This window comes from Polypterus senegalus, chromosome 2, assembly GCF_016835505.1.
Source record: "Polypterus senegalus isolate Bchr_013 chromosome 2, ASM1683550v1, whole genome shotgun sequence".
NCBI classification, from domain to species: domain Eukaryota; kingdom Metazoa; phylum Chordata; class Cladistia; order Polypteriformes; family Polypteridae; genus Polypterus; species Polypterus senegalus.
The window spans coordinates 268700013-268724941 of record NC_053155.1 but is presented as its reverse complement, the minus strand read 5'-3'; the positions used below and the strand labels follow the sequence as shown (position 1 = coordinate 268724941).

The 24929-nt window shown below is 36.9% G+C and overlaps 1 protein-coding gene across 1 annotated transcript in view; it reads right to left on the bottom strand.

Annotated features, from left to right (window-relative positions):
* LOC120523861 (myosin heavy chain, cardiac muscle isoform-like) overlaps positions 1–24929 on the bottom strand; it is a 70823-nt gene that overhangs the window by 9615 nt on the left and 36279 nt on the right. The window contains exons 21-29 of the mRNA XM_039745524.1: positions 20580–20969; positions 20330–20456; positions 18206–18324; positions 16610–16806; positions 16082–16431; positions 15553–15677; positions 15358–15473; positions 12796–12988; positions 46–249 (exon numbers count right to left, since the gene is read on the bottom strand). Of these exons, the coding sequence (XP_039601458.1) occupies positions 46–249; positions 12796–12988; positions 15358–15473; positions 15553–15677; positions 16082–16431; positions 16610–16806; positions 18206–18324; positions 20330–20456; positions 20580–20969 (1821 nt within the window). The remainder of the gene's footprint in view (positions 1–45; positions 250–12795; positions 12989–15357; positions 15474–15552; positions 15678–16081; positions 16432–16609; positions 16807–18205; positions 18325–20329; positions 20457–20579; positions 20970–24929) is intronic.

Sequence of the window (24929 nt, the reverse complement as noted above, 5' to 3'; positions counted from 1 at the left end):
TACTGCACCATCTGTGTATGCTTAGAGGAGACTGATGAGGCCTACCTGGGAGTGTAACAGATTGGCCCGCTCAGTTGCATCCATGAGCTCCTGCTCAGCCAGTTTGCGACTGCGCTCGGCTTGATCCAAGGCTGTTCTTAGCTCATCCAGCTCTGACTGCAGTAGGTTATTGCGCCTATCCAGTATGGCCGCTTGCTCTTTCAATTCCTCATTTTCATGAAGAGTTTCATCCACCTGGCCTTGAAGTTCCTGGAACACCATATTGATAGGTCTTAAGACATACTGCAGTGTAATATACAAACAGGCATTACGATGTCAGCAGTATACAATACAAATCATGTGAAAGTGTGGGTAATTCATTTTAAATGATTTAAAATAACTACAAAGCATTTGTAGTTTGCAGAGATTAGTAAATAATGTGGAGACTTTCAGAATGAATAATCTTTTTAATAGAAATACTAAAAAGTTTCAATATCATCGGGAGCATTATAAGTAACACTGGGTACTCAAAGACAATATAAAATTCAAAGATGTCAATTGGGTTTTGATCATGTATGGTCAATAGTATCACTCTAAAATCAAATACTTTTTTTTACTTGTCAAAGATAAATACTTTTGAGTATCGTTTCCTTTTTTATTAGTTTTCTGATTGAATGAAAATATGAACTTTGAAATAATATAATATTCTAAAACAAATGATATTATTTTTAAGGTGGCAAGGCCAGTGTGGCCAGACAGAACTGAGTCCAAAGTCAGGACAAACACATTTTTACAATCACCAATACCCATACATCCAAGTCTTTGAGGTGTGGGAAGGAAATTTGAAATAGAAAAGAGGTTAGCCACTATTTGAACCCCAGGACACCAATTCCCTGAAGTAATGTCAGTAATATTATAAATAATCACCCCAATTGGTTTACTTTTTTTAACTGTATTTCCATTTCCACCCGAGTGACTCTGGGAAGGATTGCCATGACAACAGCTGATGTATCCCCTATAAAAAGTGATGCCCAATTCATAAACAAACCAGTATTACTATAAGAAGTTTACAACTTTTAAAATACTGCATAAGGCAAAAAGAGATGTGAGAATCACTAAGGCCCAAAACCTCATCTTTTTATGCATCACATGTATTCAGATCTCCTACAGAAGGCAAAATAAAGGAAAATGGATCATTGCAACACCTTGTATTCTGTGGGCGGGTGGTGACAGGGCCACCATTACATCACACCTGAGGGACCGTTCTCTATATTCTGGTGGATGAGATGACTCTTTCAGGTTTTCATTAAATGTTGTCGGAGTTCATTTGTGAGCATAGCTTTTCTTTACTGTTTTTGACTTAGTGGTCTTTCCTCTTCTGGTACAGTACATACATTATTGAGTTTGGGATTCATATTAGAACTTATTTGCTTCAGATTGCCTTTTAGGAAAAATGCTTTTCACATCCTATTTGGTTGTGAAGCTTATGGCCTCACACCCTTTCATCACGCCTGATACTCGGAATCACTATGCTAATAATGTATACAAGCCAATATGGAATAAAAATATTTAGATTCACCAAAATATTCAAGGCATTGACACCCAAATGCAGTGTGATCCATAATAAAGAGAAGAAACACAATACATTTGTGATTCTGTGTAGAACATAGCATCCTATACAACTAGAATGTGGGTGTGAATCTAATCTGAGAGTAAATGTACTGCACTGTTGATGAGGGGCAAAGTGTGAACCGTGACATTATTTTCCCAGGTGCATCACAAAAGTGGGACAGTGAAGACAAATAAAATTCATTTTTGGAATTATTCTCAAATTAAATTGCAACTCTCCATAAGCATGAAGGGACTCATTGACTAAACAGAGTCCATGATCTGATGAGACCACATTGCAGTTTTTAGCATTAATGCTAACCACTGTGATTGATACAAGTATGACACATATTTCTAAGGATCCCAGCCCAACCATGATGCATGGTGGTGGTACAGATAAATCTTGTTGGAAATCCTTTTTTGAGCAAAAGGCCATGGACTTGGGAGAAATCCATCTAACAGAAGGAAAATAACCCCAAACTAGACAGCAAATAATACAATGAAGTGGTTCCAAACAAGTATGGTATACACACAAATGAGAGCTCAATAGTGTCCTCAAGGACTGTCTATGAACTGATTTCTTACTAGCAGAATGGTGAGTACATTCAATTGTATAGTACATTAAATTATACAGTATTTTAAATTATGAGTGTAGAATGGAGATGTCAAGCTGGTACAGTTGTAGCATTGCTACCTCACAGTAAGGAGACTGGAGTGCATTTCCTGAGTCCTCTCTGTGTGAAGTTGGCCAGTTCTTGTCATGATTGTGTGGGCTCTCTGTGGGTGCTCTGGTATCCTTCCACAATCCAAAGACACGGAGGATAGGTGGGCTGGTGATGCTAAACTGCCACTAGTATGTGCACGCGCACGTGAGTGTGTATGTGTTACTTGTCCAAGGATTTGTCCTGTCTTTCACCTTATGTTTGCTGGGATGGGCTTCAGCTTCTTTGCAACAATAAATAAAGCGAGTTTAGAAAAAGGAATGATGGAGAATAGACAGTCAACTGGCTAGTTACACAGAGTTACACTAAAGGAAAAAAAATGAAAGGCCCCCATTCTCTAATGCAATACATTTTATGCAATACAATGAAATTTAATTACTAAGAAATTATTACAATGAAATTTTGCAAAAAGACTCTTAACACAGATAACCAACACAACAAATTGATGCCATATACAGACTTTAGAAAATAAAAGAAAATTACCATATTTGTTAAGGATTCGTGAATTTAACAAATTATACTGTTATGTAACACCGTTAGACATTCTGTTGGACATGCTGTTGACTTCAACTCAAAGGAACATGATTAATCTGGAAATAAAAATCCCATACATATGCAGACTTAATATTAAAAAGCTTAACATTCAAATGTTAAAATCTAGAGTGTTTCAAAGGCGAAACACTGTGGCTTATAAATAAATCATTTCTGTCAGAGTCCTCTTTAAAATGGGATCTGTTTCAGCATCGGGCTTGTCTCTCTTTATGCATTTATGTAATAAAGCTTATGTTTTATAGCACTGCAAATAAAATGTGTGATAATGAACACATAATGCACATTCATTTGTTGAGCAGTTATTCTTTTCTGCAGTCTCTGCAATACATAGCACAGTTAGTTTGCAATGTGAAATCGTTTCAGGTGTCAAGTAATGGGTATATACGGGAAAAAATACTTTATAATAATAAACTACAAGAGCTAATATGTAATAGACAGGTTATTGTAAAATTCCCGGGGTGTATACACATGTATATGTATAATTTGAATAAAACACAGCAAACTATGGTTAAAAAAATTAATATTTCACTTACTTGAACACAAAGATAATAGGAAAATTTTAGATGCACTCTCAAACATCAGATTTTTTTAGTTCTGGATTGACTACTGTATCAAATCAAATCCTCAAGCTGATATCAGATAAAGCCTCTTGTATCCTGCCAAACTGAAAGTGGATATTCAAGACAAATATCACATCTTCTCCTCCACGGAGGAAGCAGCAAAGGAATTAAGAAAGTGGATACCGACACTTTTTTGAAATACGATAGTGAGTCGCATCCTGTTATGGCATGGAAAGAAGATATTACCTGCTTTCTGATCCGCTTGCACCAAAACGGGTACCATAATTATACATCTTTTTTTCTTTTCTGCCACATTTTGTTTATGTTTCAATTATAAATATTCTAAAGGAGACTGTTTAACATCATACCCTTGGTTTATTGTTATTGTTATTATTGCATTAGGGTTTACTATGCTTACCCAGGGACACTTTTAAACACCATTCCCTGGGTTTAATGTCTTAATATTTCAAGACTGCTGAAGATTATATTTTATGCTTATAGTATTTTATCGACTTTATCGACAACTAGCAAAATACCCGCGCTTCGCAGTGGCGAAGTACTGCCTTAAAATTTTTATTAAGAAGAAAATTAAAAAGTTTTAAACATAGATAAAATATACCAATAATTATTTGATAAGGATCTCTTTGTATACCACATTGTGAGTTCGGCCCTCCGGTTGTAATATGACCAAGCTGTACACTGAGCTTACTCTTGAGCATGCAACGTACAGTTGGCCATGTGAACAGTAATCCTCTTTCAAATCTCACAGCTTGGATTGCTGCTGTCATAATCGGTTTGAGTTTCATGGTTTGTTTCAATTACGACAGTATTTCCAGAACTTGTATTGAAGTGACATTCGGCATCTGTCAAGCGTTGTTAAGTATACAACCGGTTTCATCGATAACTTCACATCCAGCTTTTGAGAGTTTAAATATTCATAAACATCAAAGTGTCCACTACTGAAATCGTCACCTGTGAATCTAAGATGTTTAAGAGGCATTGGTGGTTGTCCAAAGGTGTAAAATATTTGGCCATTTCGGTACACTTGAAAGTGACAACCAAACAATTCAGCGGCAGCCATCAACTCACATGCAGATGCATAGGTGAAGGGCTTAAGCATTTCACTCTTATAGTGCTCCTGTGTAGTATAATTATCTCCTGTACCGTCATCAGTCCACATCTTGAACCTGTCCCAGTCATTCAATACATAAGACACAATGTTTCGCCATATATCAAGAGTGAGCCTGATATGGCTGTGCAATATGTAACAAAGAGAATGGAAAAGATAGGTGCCATCTCCGGGCATGAAAACCACTCGGTAAGTGACAGTTCTTTGATCGATGGTGATCACCTCGATAGACATGTTAATGGGGAATGCGGTTGGAATGATAAAGGAAATGGTTACCTGAACAATGTAAAGTAAGTCTAAAATACCTACACAATAACTATAATCGTAATAAATGAACAATAAAACAGCGGAGAAGCCGTGGATTAAATAAAAAGGCTGTAGTTATCAGCAGGGAGACGTGAATCCCGTGGCGAAGCAAGGAAGGGAATGTAGAGACTGGAGCGATGGCAGGTCTTATATAGGCAGGCAGCCAACAACGTGGGCCTCACGCCGCCTCACACGGTGACTGAGCTGGAGTCTAAGGACGTATATATGTACGGAAGTAGGATTCAGTTAGCATTGGCAACCCGCGTACCAAATTTCTTGAAGATGGGGACATAAGTAACAAAGACTGTTGAAAAGTTCAATATGGCGGCCAACAGTGGCGTCATACCACCGAAATAAGTAAATGCAGTACATTGGTTTTGGTTAGCGCAGGGAAGTCGCCTACCAAAGTTTGAGAAGATGGGGCCATAAATAAGAAAGTTCAACATGGCGGATGTAGTTGACCGTTATGACCGCTACACGTAGAATTTCGAAATGAAACCTGCTTAACTTTTGTAAGTAAGCTGTAAGGAATGAGCCTTCCAAATTTCAGCCTTCTACCTACACGGGAAGTTGGAAAATTAGTGACGTTGGAAAGTTCAATATGGCGGCTGACATTGGCATCATACCATCGAAATAAATGCATTACATCGGTTTCGGTTAGCGCAGGGAAGCCGCCTACCAAATTTCGTGAAGATGGGGCCATAAATAAGAAAGTTCAACATGGTAGACGTTGTCCTTTTGTAAGTAAGCTGTAAGGAATAAGCCTGCCAAATTATAGCCTTCTACCTACACAGGAAGTTGGAGAATTAGTAATGAGTCAGTGAGTAAGTCAGTCAGTGAGTGAGTGAGTGAGTGAGTCAGTGAGGGCTTTGCCTTTTATCAGTATAGATAGATAATCCCTACTTTATAATCCTCAAAGTTGCTGCTGGGGGCTTGTTTTGGACATGCTCTATCTCTAGGTATGTCAGAGGACTGGGACTTTGTGAAGTGGGGTCCAGCCTCACATGGGGAGGCAAAATGGAGTGGGGGGGTAAAAGGGGGAAGAGAAAGAGAGCAGGCTACATCTAATCTATCCTTTTAATCCTTATAATTATAACTTCCAATGTAACAATAGGCTGCATGGCAATAACTCGTGGGAAAATTGGAAATTAAGGTTAAAGCTGTCTCACTTCCAGTTAACCAAGACTACAGAATCAATGTCTCCATGACAGGACAGTTAACTTTCTTAGCTGGAATGTTAAAGGCCTGAATCACAAATTAAAGAGAAAGAAAGTATTCTTTCACCTAACAGGTCTAAACGCTAAAATAGCATTTTTACAGGAGACCCACTTATTAAGCAAAGATCAGTTCCGGCTGCAAAATGACTGGACTGGCCAAATGTTCCATTCTAACTTTACAAAGAAAACTAGAGGTGTGGGAATTCTCATACATAGAACAGTCTCATTTGTAGCATCAGATGTAGTATCTGATCCTGAAGGGAGATATGTGATTGTCATGGGCAACTTATTTAACTGTTAATTGATTTTGATAAATGTTTATGCAATCAATGTCGATGATAGGGAATTCATGCAAAATGTATTTGCATCTATTCCCAATGTGAACATTCATAAAATTATAATGGCTGGGGACTTTAATTGTGTTTTAAATCTACTCTTAGATAGGTCTCCTGTCACAGGGGGGACAACATCTAACACTGCAAAGACAATTACACAGTTTTTAACTGACCACTTATCAGACCCCTGGAGGTTTCTAAACCCAAACTCAAGAGCATATTCCTTCTACTCACCAGTGCATCATTGCTACTCAAGAATTGATTATTTCTTTATAGATAATAATTTCTTGCCTATGATTAAATCTTGCAAGTATGAAGCAATTGTTATTTCTGACCGTGCCCCTCTGATCTTGGAGCTAAAATCATTATGCCCCACGTACTCATCTCAAAGATGGCGTCTTAACCCACTTCTATTAGCAGATGAGAACTGTATAGAATTTATATCAAAACAAATCAGTTTTTTCCTAGAGACAAATATATCTTCGCTGCAGAAATACTCTGGGAAACTCTAAAAGCCTTCTTAAGAGGACAGATTATTTCATATCTTTCCCACAGAAATAAATTAGAAACCAAGAAGGTATCAGAGCTAACCAGCGAAATTACTAGAATAGATCAAGAACATGCCAGGTGTCCAAGTGAGGCTCTTCATAGGAAAAGGCAGGCTCTGCATCCAGAGCTCAACCTTTTACCAACTAAATAAACTGAACAACTCATTTTTAAATGAAGACATCATTACTATGAACATGGAGAGAAAGCTAATAAGCTCTTAGCTCAACAAAGCCACAAGCAAGAAGTTCGCAATACAATCCCAGTAATCACCAACACGAACTGAGATAAAATCATTGACCATACAAATATAATGCACACATTTAGAGACTACTATAAATCCTTATATTCTACTGAGTTCAAAGAAGACAACACACAATCTAATGCATTTCTGGATACATTACAGATACCACAAATAGATACTTTTAGTGCAGAGGAACTGGATAAACCTCTGGCGCTATCAGAATTACTAGATGCTATAAAGTCACTTCAAGCGGAAAACTAGCAGGCCCTGATGGCTACCCTGTCGAATTTTATAAGAAATTCTCCACTCAGCGAGCTCTTCTCTTATTAGCAACATTTACAGAAGATAGAGACAATCAAATTCTACCTCAAACGTTTTGCCAAGCATTAATCACCATCTTTCCTAAACAAAATAAGGACTTATTACAATGTGCATCATACAGACCAATTTCACTTCTGAATAATGATGTTAAGATACTCTTGTAAGTCCTAGCTAGAAGATCAAACTGGATTTATTAAAGGCCGACACTTAGCTTCCAATCTCTGACGCCTGTTTAATATAATATATTCACCTGCAAGTCAAACACCCCAGAGATATTATTATCGTTGGATGCAGAAAAAGCATTTGATATGATTGAATGGAACTACCTTTTCACTACATTAGAGAAATTTGGGTTTGGCCCGAATATTTGTGCATGGATCAAACTACTGTATACCAATCCAGAAGCTTCAGTTTGTATTAACAACATTTGTTCAGACTACTTTAAACTAGAACGTGGTACCAGACAAGGATGCCCCTTGTCACCACTGCTATTTGCAATCGCCATTGAACCACTGGCAGTTCACTGTCCAAATGCTTATCGGATAAAGGGGATTATCAGAGAAGGACTGGAACAGAAAATTTCTCTATATGCAGATGATATGGTTGTATATATCAGACCCACAAAATACTGTGCCTGCAGTCTTAACAGCACTTACAGAATTTCAAAAGATCTCTGGTCTCAGAATTAATTTGAATAAAAGTGTGCTCTTTCCAGTGAATTCTCAAGCATACAATATTAGATTGGACACCTTCCCTTTTATTATTGCAGATCAGTTTAAATACCTAGGGGTAAATATCACAAGTAAACATAAAGCTCTTTATCAACAAAATTTTGCCATCTGTATGGAAAAATTAAGCAAGACTTGCATAGATGGTCAACCCTTCATCTCACTCTAGCTGGAAGAATTAACATTGTTAAGATGAATATCCTTCCTAAGCTTCTCTTTTATTTCAAAACATTCCAAAACACATCAATAAATCATTTTTAAACAATTAGATCCAGCCATAACCTCATTTATTTGGAACTTAAAACATCCACATATCCAAAAGATAGACCTAAGACAGAAGGTGGCATGGCTCTACCTAACTTTCAGTTTTATTACTGGGCAGCAAACACACAAGCTATAGAAACCTGGACACAAATAGATGAACATACACAGGCTTGGTCCGCAATAGAAATAAAATCCTGCAGTACTTCTTTATATTCCCTGCTTTGTGCCCCAATAAATGCAAGTTATTGCCAATATACTAATAACCCAATTGTGCTTCACTCACTCAGAATATGGAACCAATGTAGAAAGCATTTTAAGATGGAGAATCTTTTATCTGTGGCACCTCTGCATGAGAACCACCTTTTCAACCCTCACAAACATATGCAGTTTTTAATATCTGGAAAACATTTTGGGATTAAATTGCTTAGAGATCTTTATATAGACAAAATCTGTGCATCCTATCAACAATTGCATTCCAAATTTAATTTTCCAGCAACACATTTCTTTCACTATCTTCAAATTAGAAACTTTGTTAAACAGAACCTGCCGATTTTCCCATCTCCACCTTCCTCTATGCTGGAAAAATATTGATCAGTCTCGAGGACTCAGACAGCATTTCTGCAATATATAAAAATATTTTACAATCCCTCCCTTTCAAAGATCCAAGAGGACAATAGGAAAAAGATCTATCACTCAACATATCAGAAAAGGAGTGGAAGGAAGCAATGCAGAGAATTAATTCGAGCTCCATATGTGCAAAGCATACAATTATTCAACTCAAAATGATATAATTGAGCACATCTGTCTTGCTTGAAATTGTCCAAAATGTTTCCAGAGCAAGATCCAACCTGTGAATGCTGCAATCAAGTTCCAGCCTCACTGGGTCACATGTTTTGGGCCTGCACCAAATTAACATCATTCTGGACCAAAATGTTTAAGTGCCTTTCAGACAGCCTTGGTGTCACAATCCCTCCTTCCAGATGGGTTTAGTGGAGAAGGACAAACAAACTGTGATTGCTTTCACTACACTATTGGCACGCAGACTTATTTTGCTAAACTGGAAGACTCCTAACTCTCCTCTTTTAAGTCACTGGGTAACTGATGTTTTATTTGAAATTGGAAAAAATCTAATTCTCACTTAGAGGATCTGTTCAGAACTTTTTCAAAACCTGGCAGGATCTCATCAATAATATTTTAGAATAAGCTCTTAAAGCACTGAGGAAGCAGATTCTCGTCCCATTTCTTTTTCTTCTCAATTTATCTGTATCTGTCTATTAAGCTCATCAATTTATTTATTATTACCAGCTTTAAGTTTTATTCTGTTGGCCATGCTCTCTTTCTCAGGGGTGGGGGTTGATTTGTTTTCAATCCTATTTTTTTAAAAATTGATCTATTTGTATGGAATGATTACAATAAAATCAATATAATTTAATAAAAAACAATAACAATAAAAAAAAATTTACAAAATCAAATCCTCAAGGGATTCTATCAAGTATAATATATAAAAGATTTGGCAAAATGCAATACTAATGTACCTCAGCTCGCTTACAGTGGTAATAACAATAACATTTTGAATAAAATGTATTATTCCATAAAATCCATCCATCCATCCATTTTCTAACCCGCTGAATCCGAATACAGGGTCACGGGGGTCTGCTGGAGCCAATCCCAGCCAACACAGGGCACAAGGCAGGAACCAATCCTGGGCAGGGTGCCAACCCACCGCAGGACACACACAAACACACCCACACACCAAGCACACACTAGGGCCAATTTAGAATCGCCAATCCACCTAACCTGCATGTCTTTGGATTGTGGGAGGAAACCGGAGTGCCCAGAGGAAACCCACGCAGACACGGGGAGAACATGCAAACTCCACGCAGGGAGGACCCGGAAGCGAACCCGGGTCTCCTAACTGCGAGGCAGCAGCGCTACCACTGCGCCACCGTGCCGCCCCCTCCATAAAATCTCTCTCTATATATATGTAATTATACACTTAAGCCAGAACTGCCAATCCAACTATTTTGCTCCTAAAAATTGTAATTATGTTTTTAAATTATGTAATCATGGTAGTCTGTAGATTTATATTCACTTTCACATATTATATTTTAGTCATTCATAATCATTGTATGGTGGTATACTGACTCAAATAGAGAGACAGTATTTTGAAAGGGATGAACCAGAAAATTAGACATAATTAAGACACATGAAGAAATCAAAATCAAAGTGCACTTTTGCGAAACCAAATACAAAACACAGAAATCAAAATTGTCAAAAAGTATGAAAAAGAAAAAACAGCACTGAGTCATTAGGGTAATATTCACGAATTTGGAAGAAAACATGGCCAACAGTGCCGATCTCTAAATCCATCATTTTAACTTCCGCAACCACAGATCCAACAATGGGATTTGCAAAATGGCAGTGCCCATAACAAAATCTAAATGGTGTCAGAAACCATGTTAAGTATTTTTTTTAAAATGAAATAACATTTTTCTTTAAAAATTTGGATTTCATAGGAAAACTAGAGATATGAAGAATACAGAAACTGTAAATGAAGGCTAAGAAATTTTTTAAACAAAATGGAATCATAACAAGTGGCTGTAGTTAGCCTTAAAATTCTGAATTCTGAATGGTATCAGCATTTGCAACTGAATCTTAAAAAATGGCACTTCTGCAAAATCCATTGTAAACATTTGCCTGTAGATAATATACATTTCAGACAGTTCCACATTAATGAACCCCATATAATATAATCACGTAGGAGGACAATTTTCATAAATAATAAATACAATTATTATGTAGGATTCTTTTGCACCATGTAAAACAATCAACATATAATTTCCATTAGTGTAAATTTTGAGAATCATCAAAGAGAAGAGCAACCATTATGGTCTCATTGTAATTTTCCCACCCTGTATGTGAATCTCCCTTTTTCTCTTCTCCCAGTCTCATCTTAATATGTTAGAACACATAGAGGCATTATGGATTTTGAATCAGCCCATCCAATATTCTGCCCAAGACTTTTAAATCAAAGTAAAACTGTAAAGCCTTCAAATGTATTGCGGTAAGAAGTAAGTGGACCAGGTATTGTTCAAAGAGTTCTCCTCTATTTCATCTTGTAAATATATGTATTTTAGCGCTAACAGATCTTTGCATTCTTTGCAGATATTACAAATTGTGTAAGAGTTTTAGTTTAAATAAGATCCATCTATTCATTAATTCATCTGTTTTCCTAACCCACATTTCTATTGCAGATTTATCTGAAGTCAGACTCTCCAGCATCAGTATGAGGCACAAGGTGTAACAAAAAAAGGAACGCCATTATATCACAGGTTCCGTTCACACTGACAGGGCCAATTGAAAGTCAATCATCATAACCTTCACATCTGTGGGATGTGGGAGGAAACCAAAGTTCACGGAGAAAATTGAATAGAACATAAGATGACTGTGCAGACTCCATGCAAACAGTCATCTAGGTGTCTGGAGATGTGAAGCAGCAGTGTTAATCAAATGAACAATGTGCTAAAATGACCATGATAAATGTTGAAAATATGAGAATATTGATAAAAATAAAAAACACATGGTGCTGCAATGGAATATACTGTAGAGACAGGTTCCTGGGCCTGTTCCCATGTGCTATTGCATTCAGCCTTTTCTGTTGTATCAATGACTATTTTCCATTAAGTCTGATGCAGAGGTGTAATGGCAGATTGTCAGTGTATGAATCCTGCCCAGGTCACTGACATGTATGGAGTCTCTGCGTGTGTTTTTCTGGAAGCCCTCCAGTTTTCCCCCCACATTCTAAAGACATGTATAAAATGTTAGGTTTATTGGCAGCTCGGTGTTGAACACATGTGTAGAGGTCTGCCTTGAACCGGATGCTGCTGAATAATTCTCTGTGTCCTTGACCCTAATTGTGGTGAGTTCTTTAAATGGATAGGATAGTATTCTTTTAAAATCAATTAATAATAGAAGAGAGAGAAAAATCATACTTTAACGCTTTTCAGTGTATGCAACTTGAATATGATGAGTGAAACATAAAATAAATGGGTAGATATATCTTTTGGATAAAGAATATCTTTTTTGTACATTTGTTATACAAGTAAAAAAGAAAGCAGAACAGGTTAAAAGAGGCAAATAAATAATATTGGTGTTAAGCAATATTCAAAAGGGAAAACCAAGCAAAAAGTCCATTCATTTGGACGCACTATAATCAGACATGCAGGAGCATTACTAGCAAACATAAAGTCTACAGCTAGCATTAGACATATTTTTTCAATGTACCTTAATTTGAAGTTGAAAATTACGTGCAGCCTTTTGTGCTTCAGATGCTTGCCTGTTGACATGATTTAACTGAATTTCCATTTCATTGAGATCTCCTTCCATCTTCTTCTTCAGTCTGACTGCTTCATTTCGGTTCTTAGCTTCTGCTTCTAAGGACGTCTGGAGTGACTCGATTGTTCTCTGGAAATTTCGTCTGTAAAGAGAACAATTTACTTTCATAAACAATACAGTGTACATTAAAAGAAGTGCCAGAGAAAAATCTTTCATCTAATGGACTCTTAAAACCACAATTTAAATTGTAAATGATACTGTACAAAAGTCTCTGTTTACTGAATATTCAAATTTGCAGAGGGTATCCCGCTTAAACAGAGGGCTGCTATACTGCGTTACACTGCACTCAGTGCATCTGAACCAAGTCAGCCTTCTGTATCTGGAAAACATTTCAGGATCCTATTTCAACACACCAGAATCATGAGTTGTGCTTTTCTTTGAAGATTTGTTCAGAAAACAACAACAGAAAAATATAAAACAATGATTTTATTACATTAATTAATACAAGTAAAATTTTAAAATTACACTACTAATTATTAAATGTGTTAGGGAATGAGGGGCAAACCCATAACAGTTTTATGAATTAGAAGGAGAGTTTCTAAATCAGCCTAATACTTAACTGGAAAGCCATACTTGAGAGTAGAAGTTATATATTTTGAATCTTAAAAGCTTTGTGTGTGATACTATTTTATATATTTTAAATTATTGTTAATGATTTTCATGATTTTTGTATTTTTTTATAGTTGTGATGATTGCATCATTCTACTACCATTTCTAAAGCCTGTTTCAACATTCAAGCTGCCACTTTATGACAGTTTGTAATATCCACAACCATATTGTTTGCCTGTCTCTAGGATGATTCCCCTCATGGGACTGATGATAATGCAACAAATGACATCATTACACAGTTGCCATTTATGATGGCAGCATGACATTCAGCCTAAATTTTTTTTCTTTATATGCTTATGTTTATTTTTGGTTAGGATTCTTATCCTTAGTTTGATATTTGCTCTGTTCTTCCAGTTATGAATCTCTCTAATTGAAGTTTGGAGTAATCATCCTATCCTTATTAGTCTTCTGGGATCAGTAACCCCTGGTAGTGCTTTGACAAAGACCCTCTCTTTCCCCAAAACCTCCATACTCAGCTTCAGATTTCCTGCCTGTTGCTAACGTTATATCATCATATTTTTCTAGTTCTACTAACGACTGCTGAAACAACGAACCAAGTAAGAGTTGTAAGTATAATGATAGGAAAATGAATAAACGGTGGATTTATGCCACTCTGTTTTGATCTGGCATTTAATTGTACTTTTTTACAGTTTCTCTTTGGCCCTGGGGTTTAGGGAACTTGGTCATCATATTGTTTTGTTTTTCTTTCTTTATGGTGGTGAAAATTAAATACATTCTACCGCTGCACAATCATGTTTTTGTCATGGGTGTCAAAATTTTGAGCTCCGCTAGTTAGGGATACATTTGTGGATGCCAGGTGACATCTCGCCAAAAGCAATATCATCAAGTTTGTGGATACAACCTAACACTTAGTGTTATTGTTTAAGCATTTAGACGAATCTCTGGTTTTGAGCTGTTTTCTGCCACTCATCAAAGATTCACATCTAATATTTTGGCATTAGTTTTCACTATTTCAATTTTGTGCTATGTTTCTCTATTAAAGATTCTCCTCATATGTCCTGGGCTGTTTTTACTAAATCTTTTCTTACTGGTTTCAACCTTGTCTACTGTAGTTATTATAAATCCATCTTCCAATTCCATCTCTATTCAAAATGACTAATGCTCTATGCATCCCTTCATTAGACATCCCTTCAGTCACTCACTAACTACACTGCATGCTTTTTAAACTGCAGGTTTTTCATGAAATTCTCTTTCATGTAAACTTTAATTTATTTTTTCCTTCCTTTGTTTTTGTTTATGCACTTCATCAGTAGTGTGTTAAACACCATCACAATGTGTAAAGTATGTTAGTAGGCATTAAAAGACAAAAAATGGGTTAAATTAAAAGAAAATTATCCAATGTAAATCCCTTTTTTCATATAGTGAAACAAAAAAAAAACATCTTTCGATGTACTTTGTGAGAAAGAATCCATTCATAAGTCTCATATTCTTATTCCATCAGAGGTCTGGATGCCATTTATCAGGATGTAAATCGAATTCACATAATAATGGCAGCAACCCTGATTACTGTATTGTGGCTTAGTCTCATAAGATATTTAGCATAACATTCTTAGAAATACTTAATTCAATTCACAGTCACAGGTAAACAGCCAATCCTGGGCCATTAATACAAGACAGAAACTCATTAACAGGCAACAGTCTATTGCAGACCCAGTCATGCACATGTCTGTATGGTGCCATTTCAGATTCAGGAAATCCAGAGTACCCAAAATATCCCCATAAATATAAATGTGTTGGTCATACAGTCAACAAAATTACTGATTTATTTGAATCAAGTATGAGAAAGTAAGTAGAACAAAAAATACATTATTTTGTATGTACCTGTAGTTTTCAATTTCTTCATCCTTTTCTGCAACTTTTCTCTCGAAATCTACCTTAATTTGGGAAAGTTCAAGCTGGATGCGCAATGTTTTGCTTTCTTCATGTTCTAATGTTCCCTAAAAAACCCAAAGTTACTTTAAAAATTACCACAATTTAAGACTAACATCTGAAGATTTTATTATTTGCCATGAGTACCTCAGCTTCTTCTAACGCTGTCTGAATTTCAATCTTTTCTTGTTCAAGTTGTTTCTTCATTTTATCAATCTCATGTAGACAGTTGTTTTTCTCACTGACTTGCTCCATTAATTCAGAAATTTCCTCTGTAAATTATCAAATACAAAAATAGGGAGAATAAATAAAAATGAATTGAGTAAGTGAACAGTTTAAAATTACAATAGATCATATACTGTTAAGTTACACCTATTGTTTTCAGGATATACACAAATAAGTTTAAAGGTTTAAATAGGCAACTAGGGTGGAGTTGTTAACACGGTACTCAATCCCCAATCTGGAGGACCAGAAGCGATCATTTTTGTGGTCTCTACCCTGGAAACTGTTAACTGAGCCAGGAGTAAAGCCCCCTCCAGTGTAGGTATCAGGGCGGCCGAGACATGCAAATCACCCCACCACAACAAAGTTTCAGTCAAAGAGGAGGAAAATGAATAATTTATCTTTAATAATACAACTTAAAATAATAAACAAAACCATATATTATTGGCCTCACCTTGCAGGTTCTTGTTTTCTCGCTTTATTGACTCCAGATTTTCTAAAGACTCTTCATAAGTGTTTTTGAGTTTGAACATTTCGGTAGATAAGGTACGAGTCTCTCTCTGAGAGCCTTCCAGTTCAGCCTGAGCTTCCTCATACTTTTGTTTCCACTCATTGATAATCTTGTCAAAGTTCTTTTGCTTCTTGTCAAGAATGGCAGCTGCGGCATTCGATCTTTCCAGGTCTACCATAGCGTCTTCAAGTTCACTCTGTAACCGGCTTTTGGTTTTCTCCAGAGATGAGCATTTTGCATTAGCCGCCTCCATGGATTCCTCTGCCTCCTGAAGTCGAGCTGCAAGCTTCTTCCTGTGCCCATGAATAACAAATTGATTATATAATAAAGATTACAAGATCAAGAGTGATGCAGTCAGTTATATCTTTTGAAAAGATGTTTTTAAATTGTAAGCAGCTTGATGACAAGAAAATGGCAAGTGAAAAAATGAAAGACAGTTTATTAAAAAGAAATTAGCACAGTAAAACATACTTTGCTTCTTCTAACTCTTCAGTCCTCTGAATGGCATCAGTCTCATATTTTGTTCTCCACTGGGCAACTTCTGAGTTTCCTTTTGACAGCAATCTCTGTAACTCAGCCTTTGCTTCCAGTTCTTCATCATACTGCTCACGCAGAAGATCACAGTCATGGCGAGATGCTTGCAAGGCATGAGCTAAAGCGTTTTTAGCCTAAAATTAAGAAATCACAAATGCACAAAAATATCAAATAAATAAAATTATAATGTAAGAATTGGATTGCAGGCAGGAATGCAAAATGAATATATAATCTATGGAAGATCATTTGTACCGATGTTTGTATGTTAAGCTGCGTACACACATCTTGAGTCTCTTTTTCTGCATATGCAAGCTTTAAAAATGAGGGCTCTGGAAATCTAGCACAAGAACACTTTTTGACAGGCGTAGATGGGAATTAAAGGGCTGGGAATATGAGTAGAGGTGAGCATTCCATTGACTAAACCTATAATACAGTATTACAGGGATGCCTGCAATGGAATTAAAACCAATTGTAGTGTCATGCAAGACATCCTCCCTCCTACTGAGAATTGTATGTGTTTACATGCATGGCTACACTGCATGCACAGATTTGGGCACAGCAGCCTTGTTGAGGAGATGTGCAACACCGGCAGTCTGCAGGAATCCTCCGGTGATGTACAAATGGAGAGCTATCAGAAACTGCACAGTGGGACTAAGCGCAAAAATCTGATGTGTTCCCTTTGCAATTCATCCTGCACCAGACCAATTTGTTTTATTTTACCTCTGGTCAGTGTTTATTTCTCTATTAATTGTTGAGTACTGAGATGATCTGAGGGGTTCATGTCTGTCTACAAAATAGCATTTAGACCAATGACTTGGGTTCTTGGACTGTGCTGTCTCAAATGGTGTCTCTAGTTGAGTCACACAATTCTCTGGATAGCCAACATTGTTGTTTACCGTACAACTTTAAAGGATGTGACTGATTACATAGTGAGTTTGATTGGTTAACATATTATGTACTTAACTTGTCTACATGTATTAAAGTAACAAAGAGTCCCCTTTGAGCTCACGCATAGTCTGTATTATAATTGTACACTTATACTGCAGCATTGGCCTATTATTATTATGTTATCCAGATAACACAATCATTTTGTTTATTGTGATCTACTTAAGGCTATCACTGTTCCCAGGTGATAGAATTGCAGGCAAAAGTCCAAATAAAGGATAATGATAAAAATAACAAATAGGTTTATTAACAAGTCATTAACGTATGAAGGAGATTAAGCACTATTTTAGTTACAAAGGTTTTTAGGAAAAATATGCTAATTACTGAACACCTTAATTATGAGATATTAAACCATAACGGGAGCAGCCGAAAGATGAATAAAAAGAAATATGAGATAACAAGATTCTTCATGTTAAGAAGCTTTTGAGAAATGTACCCCAGATATTGACACTAGTCTTTTCCGTAAAATGTTTTCTTCAATATAAACACATTTTTCAGTCTTTAAGTATTAGTATTGGTATTCAGTAGCCAGATTTTGTAGAATATATGTTGAGTTTAAATATATTATTCTTTATATTCTTTACTCACTTTTGTCTCCTCTTCAAGCTGCCTTTTAAGATCATCAATCTGTTGCGTGAATAAAGTTTTCCCTTTGGAAAGCTGGTTGATTAAAGCTTCTTTATCTTCTACATGCCGGATGAGCTCTCCTGTGACAGGGTCATATTTAGACAGAAGTCACTGAATGTGATGCATTTTGTTCACAACTGAAGACAGTGAATTAACAAATATTTTCTACATTTATTTTGATAAATTGATATAATATATGCAACGATTTCCTTCAGTCTATGTGGAACTGTTGTGGAGTGAGTGACATAGAGCTTGACATATGCTGCTATTAAATAGTGGCAAATACTAGTGAATATTAAAGAAGGACATTGCGGTGGTATATATTTAAATAATAGCATTTAACAACTAGAGCTCTGTCCCTCAAATAAATATTTTCAAATATCAACAATGAATTTACTTAATTGCCATGAAAATGCCTAATATGTACTAATGGAAATAGATGCTACAGTCCTGAAAAAGAGAAAAGCCAAATAAACAGTAGCACACAGCAAAGCACACTACAAAAATAAAAAAAACAACGAATGTACAAAGTGTCCTGGCACAGATTAAAGGATTCTTCAGAATTTTCAAAAACTGAACAAACATATCCAAGAGTTAAACTGTAAACCTATACAGAGTCTGGCAATTATAGAGGATATAAAAGGGCTGACACCGTTACCATGCTTCAGGTCTGAAAATGGCCACCAAAACTGACATCTTTTTGAAAGAAAAACATATGGTTCCTTTTCTTTACAGGTGATAACAAAGCAACAGTTCTATTGCAGGAGTTTATGTACCTCAGGATCTTGCTCAAAAGTAACGGTTGAGATTGAGATTAATTAATGAGCTTGATGAGGAGATCAGTGAGGTGGCCGAATTATTGTGGCAATTTTGCTGGACTATGATAGTGAAGATGAGGATCTTGGACAACGTTAGTTTCTTTTCCAATAAGTCTCCCATCCTAAATGTTGCAAGCTCTGGGTAGTAACTGAAGACGTTAGAACATGAGTACAAGCACCCAAACACACATTGTGTAGCTGAGGGGCTGCACAGAAAGTGGGAGTTGAGTGAGACGGAGAGCTCAGCTGACATCACCAGGAAGCGTTCCATTTGTAGTGCTTACTGGTATTCTGAGAAGTACATCCATTACCTCTTTCTGTAAGGCGCTGCTTGTGAAGGCCTTGTTTTCCAGGCATTGTGGTTTTATGTCTGGCCACCATCAGTACAAGAATTTGACTTGGGATGGATTCCAGAGTTATTCCATGTCAAAACACCAGTTGTAATATTCTGCTTGAATTTGATGCTCACTAGTAATTTGAAATCCCAGTGACACCTGAACACGACATGGGGAATTTTTAGATGTGAGGGGACTGGGCGGTCTCATGGCCTGGAATCCCTGCAGATTTTATTTTTTTCTCCAGCCGTCTGGAGTTTTTTTTTGTTTTTTCTGTCCACCCTGGCCATCGGACCTTACTCTTATTCTATGTTAATTAATATTGACTTATTTTATTTTCTTACTGTGTCTTTTATTTTTCTGTTCTTCATTATGTAAAGCGCTTTGTGCTACATTTTTTGTATGAAAATGTGCTATATAAATAAATGTTGTTGTTGTTGGAAAAAAGGGAACTGAATAAAAATCATAGAAACTCTTCTTGGTAAACTGTTTTCTGTCAATTGCTGAGAATGAACACTTACCTGTCAAGAAGAATAATTGGTGGACTAGAAATCTCACTCACATTTATTAAACCTGATTAATCCAATTCTGAGACACATGGGGATGACTAGAGCTTATTCCAGGTGCATTGGGAGTGGGACAGGAAGCAGTCCTGAAGAGGGGAGCCAGTCCATCACAGACACATTTACACACACACACACACATTCAAAACAGGACAATATATGTAGCTAAGGAGCAAATGAGAACATGGGCATGTGTGAACAATACACAGCCATGGGGAGAACATGCAGACTCCACAGAGGTGCTGACTGAGTCAGGATTTGAAACTCATTTTTCTTAGGTGCTTTGTAAGGAACCTTGTAATGGCTCACTTAAAACTGTAAATCATGAAATATGGAATACAAATTCATTAATTGGTAGTAACCTCTTACCATTCTCTGTTAAAAGCCATGCCTTGCGGGCACTGAGGTCAGTTATCTGTCGAATCAGCTCATCAACTTTTGATTTTGATTCATTTAGTTGGTCTTCATATGAACGGCAGAGTTTTTCTGTAGTAGTCTGTGAAAGCATAACTAAGGTTAAATCCACATGTAAAAAATAACTGCAAAATAATATAACAATAAAAATTTTTCAAACACACTTAATAAAACTCAAGGTCATAGATAAAATTCCTCATCTTACTTTTGTTTTGATGACTTGTTCAAGATTAGTGGAGAGATCATCCACCTCTATTTTCAGCTCGCTTTTCTCCTTCTCCAGTTTCTGCTTGACTCTTTGCAAGTTGTCAATCTGCTCGCTGAACTCAGCCACGCTGTCACCATGTTTCTTCCTTAAAGCAGCAGCCATGGCTTCATGCTGGAGACTGGCTTCCTCTAGATCGCGTCTCAGTTTTAAAAACTCAGCTTCACGCTTTTTGTTAATGTCAATCTGGGCTGCAGTGCTGCCTCCAGCCTCTTCGAGCTTCTCAATGAGCTCTTCCAGTTCTCTTGCTAGATCACTTCGCTGCTTCTCTGCCTTTGCACGCATCGCTCTTTCAGCTTCGAGTTCCTCTTCTAGTTCTTCGACTCGTGCCTGGCAAGAAGCAAAATCCATTTGGTAAAATTTCAAAGAGTATGAAATTTTTCTATAACATTATAAACTTACTAAATGAATGCACTGTGGCGCACTGATTTCTAACATATAAGTTGATAAATATTTTTTATGTCTTTATTTGTAAGCTCGGCAAAGCAAATGTAATATTAGATAGTGTTTCAGTAGGCCTGTTTTACTTCACTGATGAGTACAGCAGTGCGTTGATGTTTATGGTGAGGGTAACAGAGCATGTGTCAGACCAGCATGACAAAGGTGACTGTGTTTGGATTTAGAGCCTAACAGCCATCGCCTGCAGGAAGGCTATAAACTGACTAACAAAGCAACTGGTGGGTGAGTTGTACCTGAATTCTATTGGTCTAAAGTATGTCTGTTTATGATTGGTTTTAATTGGAGGCCATTCATTACTATAACACCTTATTGGTTTAAGAATGGTATAATGTTGTTCACCTTGCCTTTAACTCACTCTCACCATCTGGCCATGAAGAGAAGACCATGATGAAGACAGCTTTATCTGGCAGCCATATTGAGACAATCATGTGGCTTTGTTTCAATACTCCATTCGAAGGCCATGTTGTAGTAAAACAAGCTAGACTGAAGATAAAATGAGAGCCAGCTATGGACGCAAGATGCACTGCTATTTAAGCTGTAAGGGAATGGTGCCAATATACACATTGTATTCTGCATTTTTGATATTTTTGGGCTTTATTATCAATAATAAATAAATGTGTGACTTAACTCCTGCCTGGTTCTTTACTCTGTCTAATCGCCTAAGTTACAGATATAGAAGGTAAAAGGGAAGGAAGTGCTAAAGTAAGAGTGGGAATAAAATAAGAATGGTAAGTGTATGGGATTTTATACATTTTATTAAGGTCTACACAACAGAGTATAAAAGGGGAAATTAGGGTCATCATAGAACCTTACACGATAAAACATTCTGCAAAATTGAATTTGTGCAGCAAAAATATAAGAGTAGCAGCAACCTGTATGGATACTATAGACTTGCAAGATAACAAGGTCATAGTATTGATTAGTGTATAGCGTGTTAAAAAACAAATTAGAAATATTTAGCATTGTGTAAGATATAGTTAGACATTGTAAAAATGGGTATACAAAAATGTTTGATAAATTCAGTGTAGCTCAAAATTAAAAACAATTCTGAATCCAGTTATTCATTGAGATCTTTTCATTTATGTGTGAAAACATTTCACATAAAAAAAAGTTTTCACTGACCCAAAATAAAGACATGGGCACCATAAATGTGTATGCATTAGACAGGAATGAGCACACAGGGAGGGTTAAACGAAATAAACAGGAGAGAACACAAATCCTCCTTCCTCTCAGAACCTTCCCTAAATCTTTGGTCACCCTATCTATAAAGGTGGGTGACCAGTCCACTTTCAACTAAATTACACCAATCAGTGGATTTTACACCCTACCTCAGGGTTACCTCTCAGGAAAACCCTAGAGCACTTTTAAAGTAAGGAGCACCACGTAAAAGTCTCAGGGTCATCCTCACAGATCTGCTCTGGTGGTTCCCAGAAATATCGAGCCACAGCTTCTAATTAAACATCCTTGCCCTGCTATTAAAACTATGGTAACCTGTCTGCCATCATATGCATCAGGCCACTAGGCTTCCACATACACTCTTAAAAATAGAGGTGCCAAAGTGTTTCATCTGAGTGATGCCATAGGAGAACATTCCAAAAGAACCATCCACAGGAAGACTCCTGAAAGAACCTTTATTTATTAAGACCTGTAACAAGCGCCATTTTGTGAAATACCAATAGGTTTGTAATTTTAAATGGACTCTTACTAAACACAATAACAATGAATAAGCTTAGTTTTTTTAGTCAGTGAGTATACTGCTAGGCAGCCTGGTATACATTAAAGATTTCGGTTTTGTCCACAGATTAGAAACTCATTTAAAGCCCAAAGAACCAATTTCATATGCAGCGAGCCATTCCCAGAATGAAAGAGTCCACACAACCAAGTAAACTGCCATTTTTAAGAGTGTACCCAGCAAATAAGTACAGAGTGGCTCCCTGTGGGTGGACTATGGGCAGTGTGAGCTTTGGAAAACTCAATTAAATACCACATTGGCCCAATGATGGGGCTGTTACAAAGTGAGACCTTAGGAAAGTTCCCCTGGTGGCCCAAAATGGACTAATGGCTGGCAGTGAAAGTTCAGTAAGTCTCTCATTGGCCCCGTGATGGTTTGGTAACGCTGGCCAATGTAATCACTACCCCAAAGTTGCCCACTTTTTAATGTTGCCACACAGTATGTAACACAGCATCACAGTAAGGAAGCATTCTAGGTCCTTCCTGTGTGGAGTTGGCACGTTTTCTATGGGTCCTCTGGTTTCATCCCATTGTCCAAAATCATACAGGTTAGGTGGACTGGTGATGCTAATTTGTTCCTATGCTGTTTGAGTGAGTGTGTTCACCCTGTGATGGGATGGTGCCCTGTCCAGGGTTGTTCCTGCTTGTGCCCATTGCTTAATGGGATAGGCTGTAGGTGCCTAGCAACCTTACCCTAAATAAGCAGGGTAGGATAGACAGACTTTTTCAGGTCCATGACCAAATCTGAGTTGCCTAACTGTTGCCCACAATGGGACAGTGTTTTGGGGCCAATGTTGCCCTATCTACAAATCTTAATTGAGCCATTGTTAGATGCTCACATCAGGCCAATATGTTTGCCCACACCAGGCCTACACTGGCCAAATGTCAGCTTGTTTGCTGGGTAATGAACAGGTGGATTTTTGTCCTTCCACTTTTTTTTTAACTTTTATTGAATTTATTTAAAGCCTGTAACATTCCATACAATCAAGTCAAACTTAACAAAAACTAAATTCAATTCAACCCCCACCAATGAGAAATAGAGAAAGGCCAACAGCCAGAATAAAACTTGTGAGAGTAGTAAGGAGATAAAGGAGATTTTCTCCCCAATATAAATGCTTATTCTAAAATGTTATTGATTAGATCTTGCCAGGTTTTAAAAAAGTTTTGAATAGTTCCTCTAAATGAGAATTTGTTTTTTTCCAATTTCAAATAATATATCACAACAGTTACTCACTGACTTAAAAGAGGTGAGTTAAGATTCTTCCAGTTGAGGAAGATAAGTCTGCGTGCCAATAGTGTAGTGAAGGCAATTACAGTTTTTTTGTCCTTCTCCACTTTAAGCCCATCTGGGTGTACACCAAACACAGCTGTTAGTGGACTAGGAGGGATTGGACCCCAAGGCTGTCTGAAAGGCATTTAAAAAGTTTTGTCCAGAATGATGTTAATTTGGTGCAGACCCAAAACATGTGGTCTAGTGAGGTTGGAACTCGATTGAAATGTTCGCAGGTTGGATCTTGACCTGGAAACATTTTGGTCTAAACAAGATAGATACAACATTTTAAGTTGAATAATTGAATACTTTGTGCATATGGAGCTCGAGTGAATTCTGTGCATGGCTGCCTTCCACTCCTTTGTCCTTCCACTCTTTCAACCTTTGTTTTGCTTCCGCACCAACAGAGTTATTAGCTCCAGGGCTCTCAAGCCATATGTTGGCGACACAGTCAACCTATATTACTCATTTTCTTTTATTAGCATGATGAGGTAAGCAGTGTTGGGTGAGTTACTTTTAAATAGTAATATATTTTAGAAAAATTAATACAAAGTATTGCAAAATTTTACTTTTCATTAGTGGTGTAATATAAATATCATATTACCTTTATTACTTTGCAAATAGGTATGAAACTTTAAAAAATATTAAGCAACAAAATTTTTCAAATAATGCAGTTTTTTATGCATATGCTTTAATAATTCCCAAAGTGAAATTGTCTTTTCACATTGTCTTTGGGGGCCTCAGCACAGGGTACCCCTGGAGCAATTTTCACGTTAAAGGCCTTGCTCAAGAGCCCAACAGAGTAGGGTACTTTCTGGCAGGAATGGGAT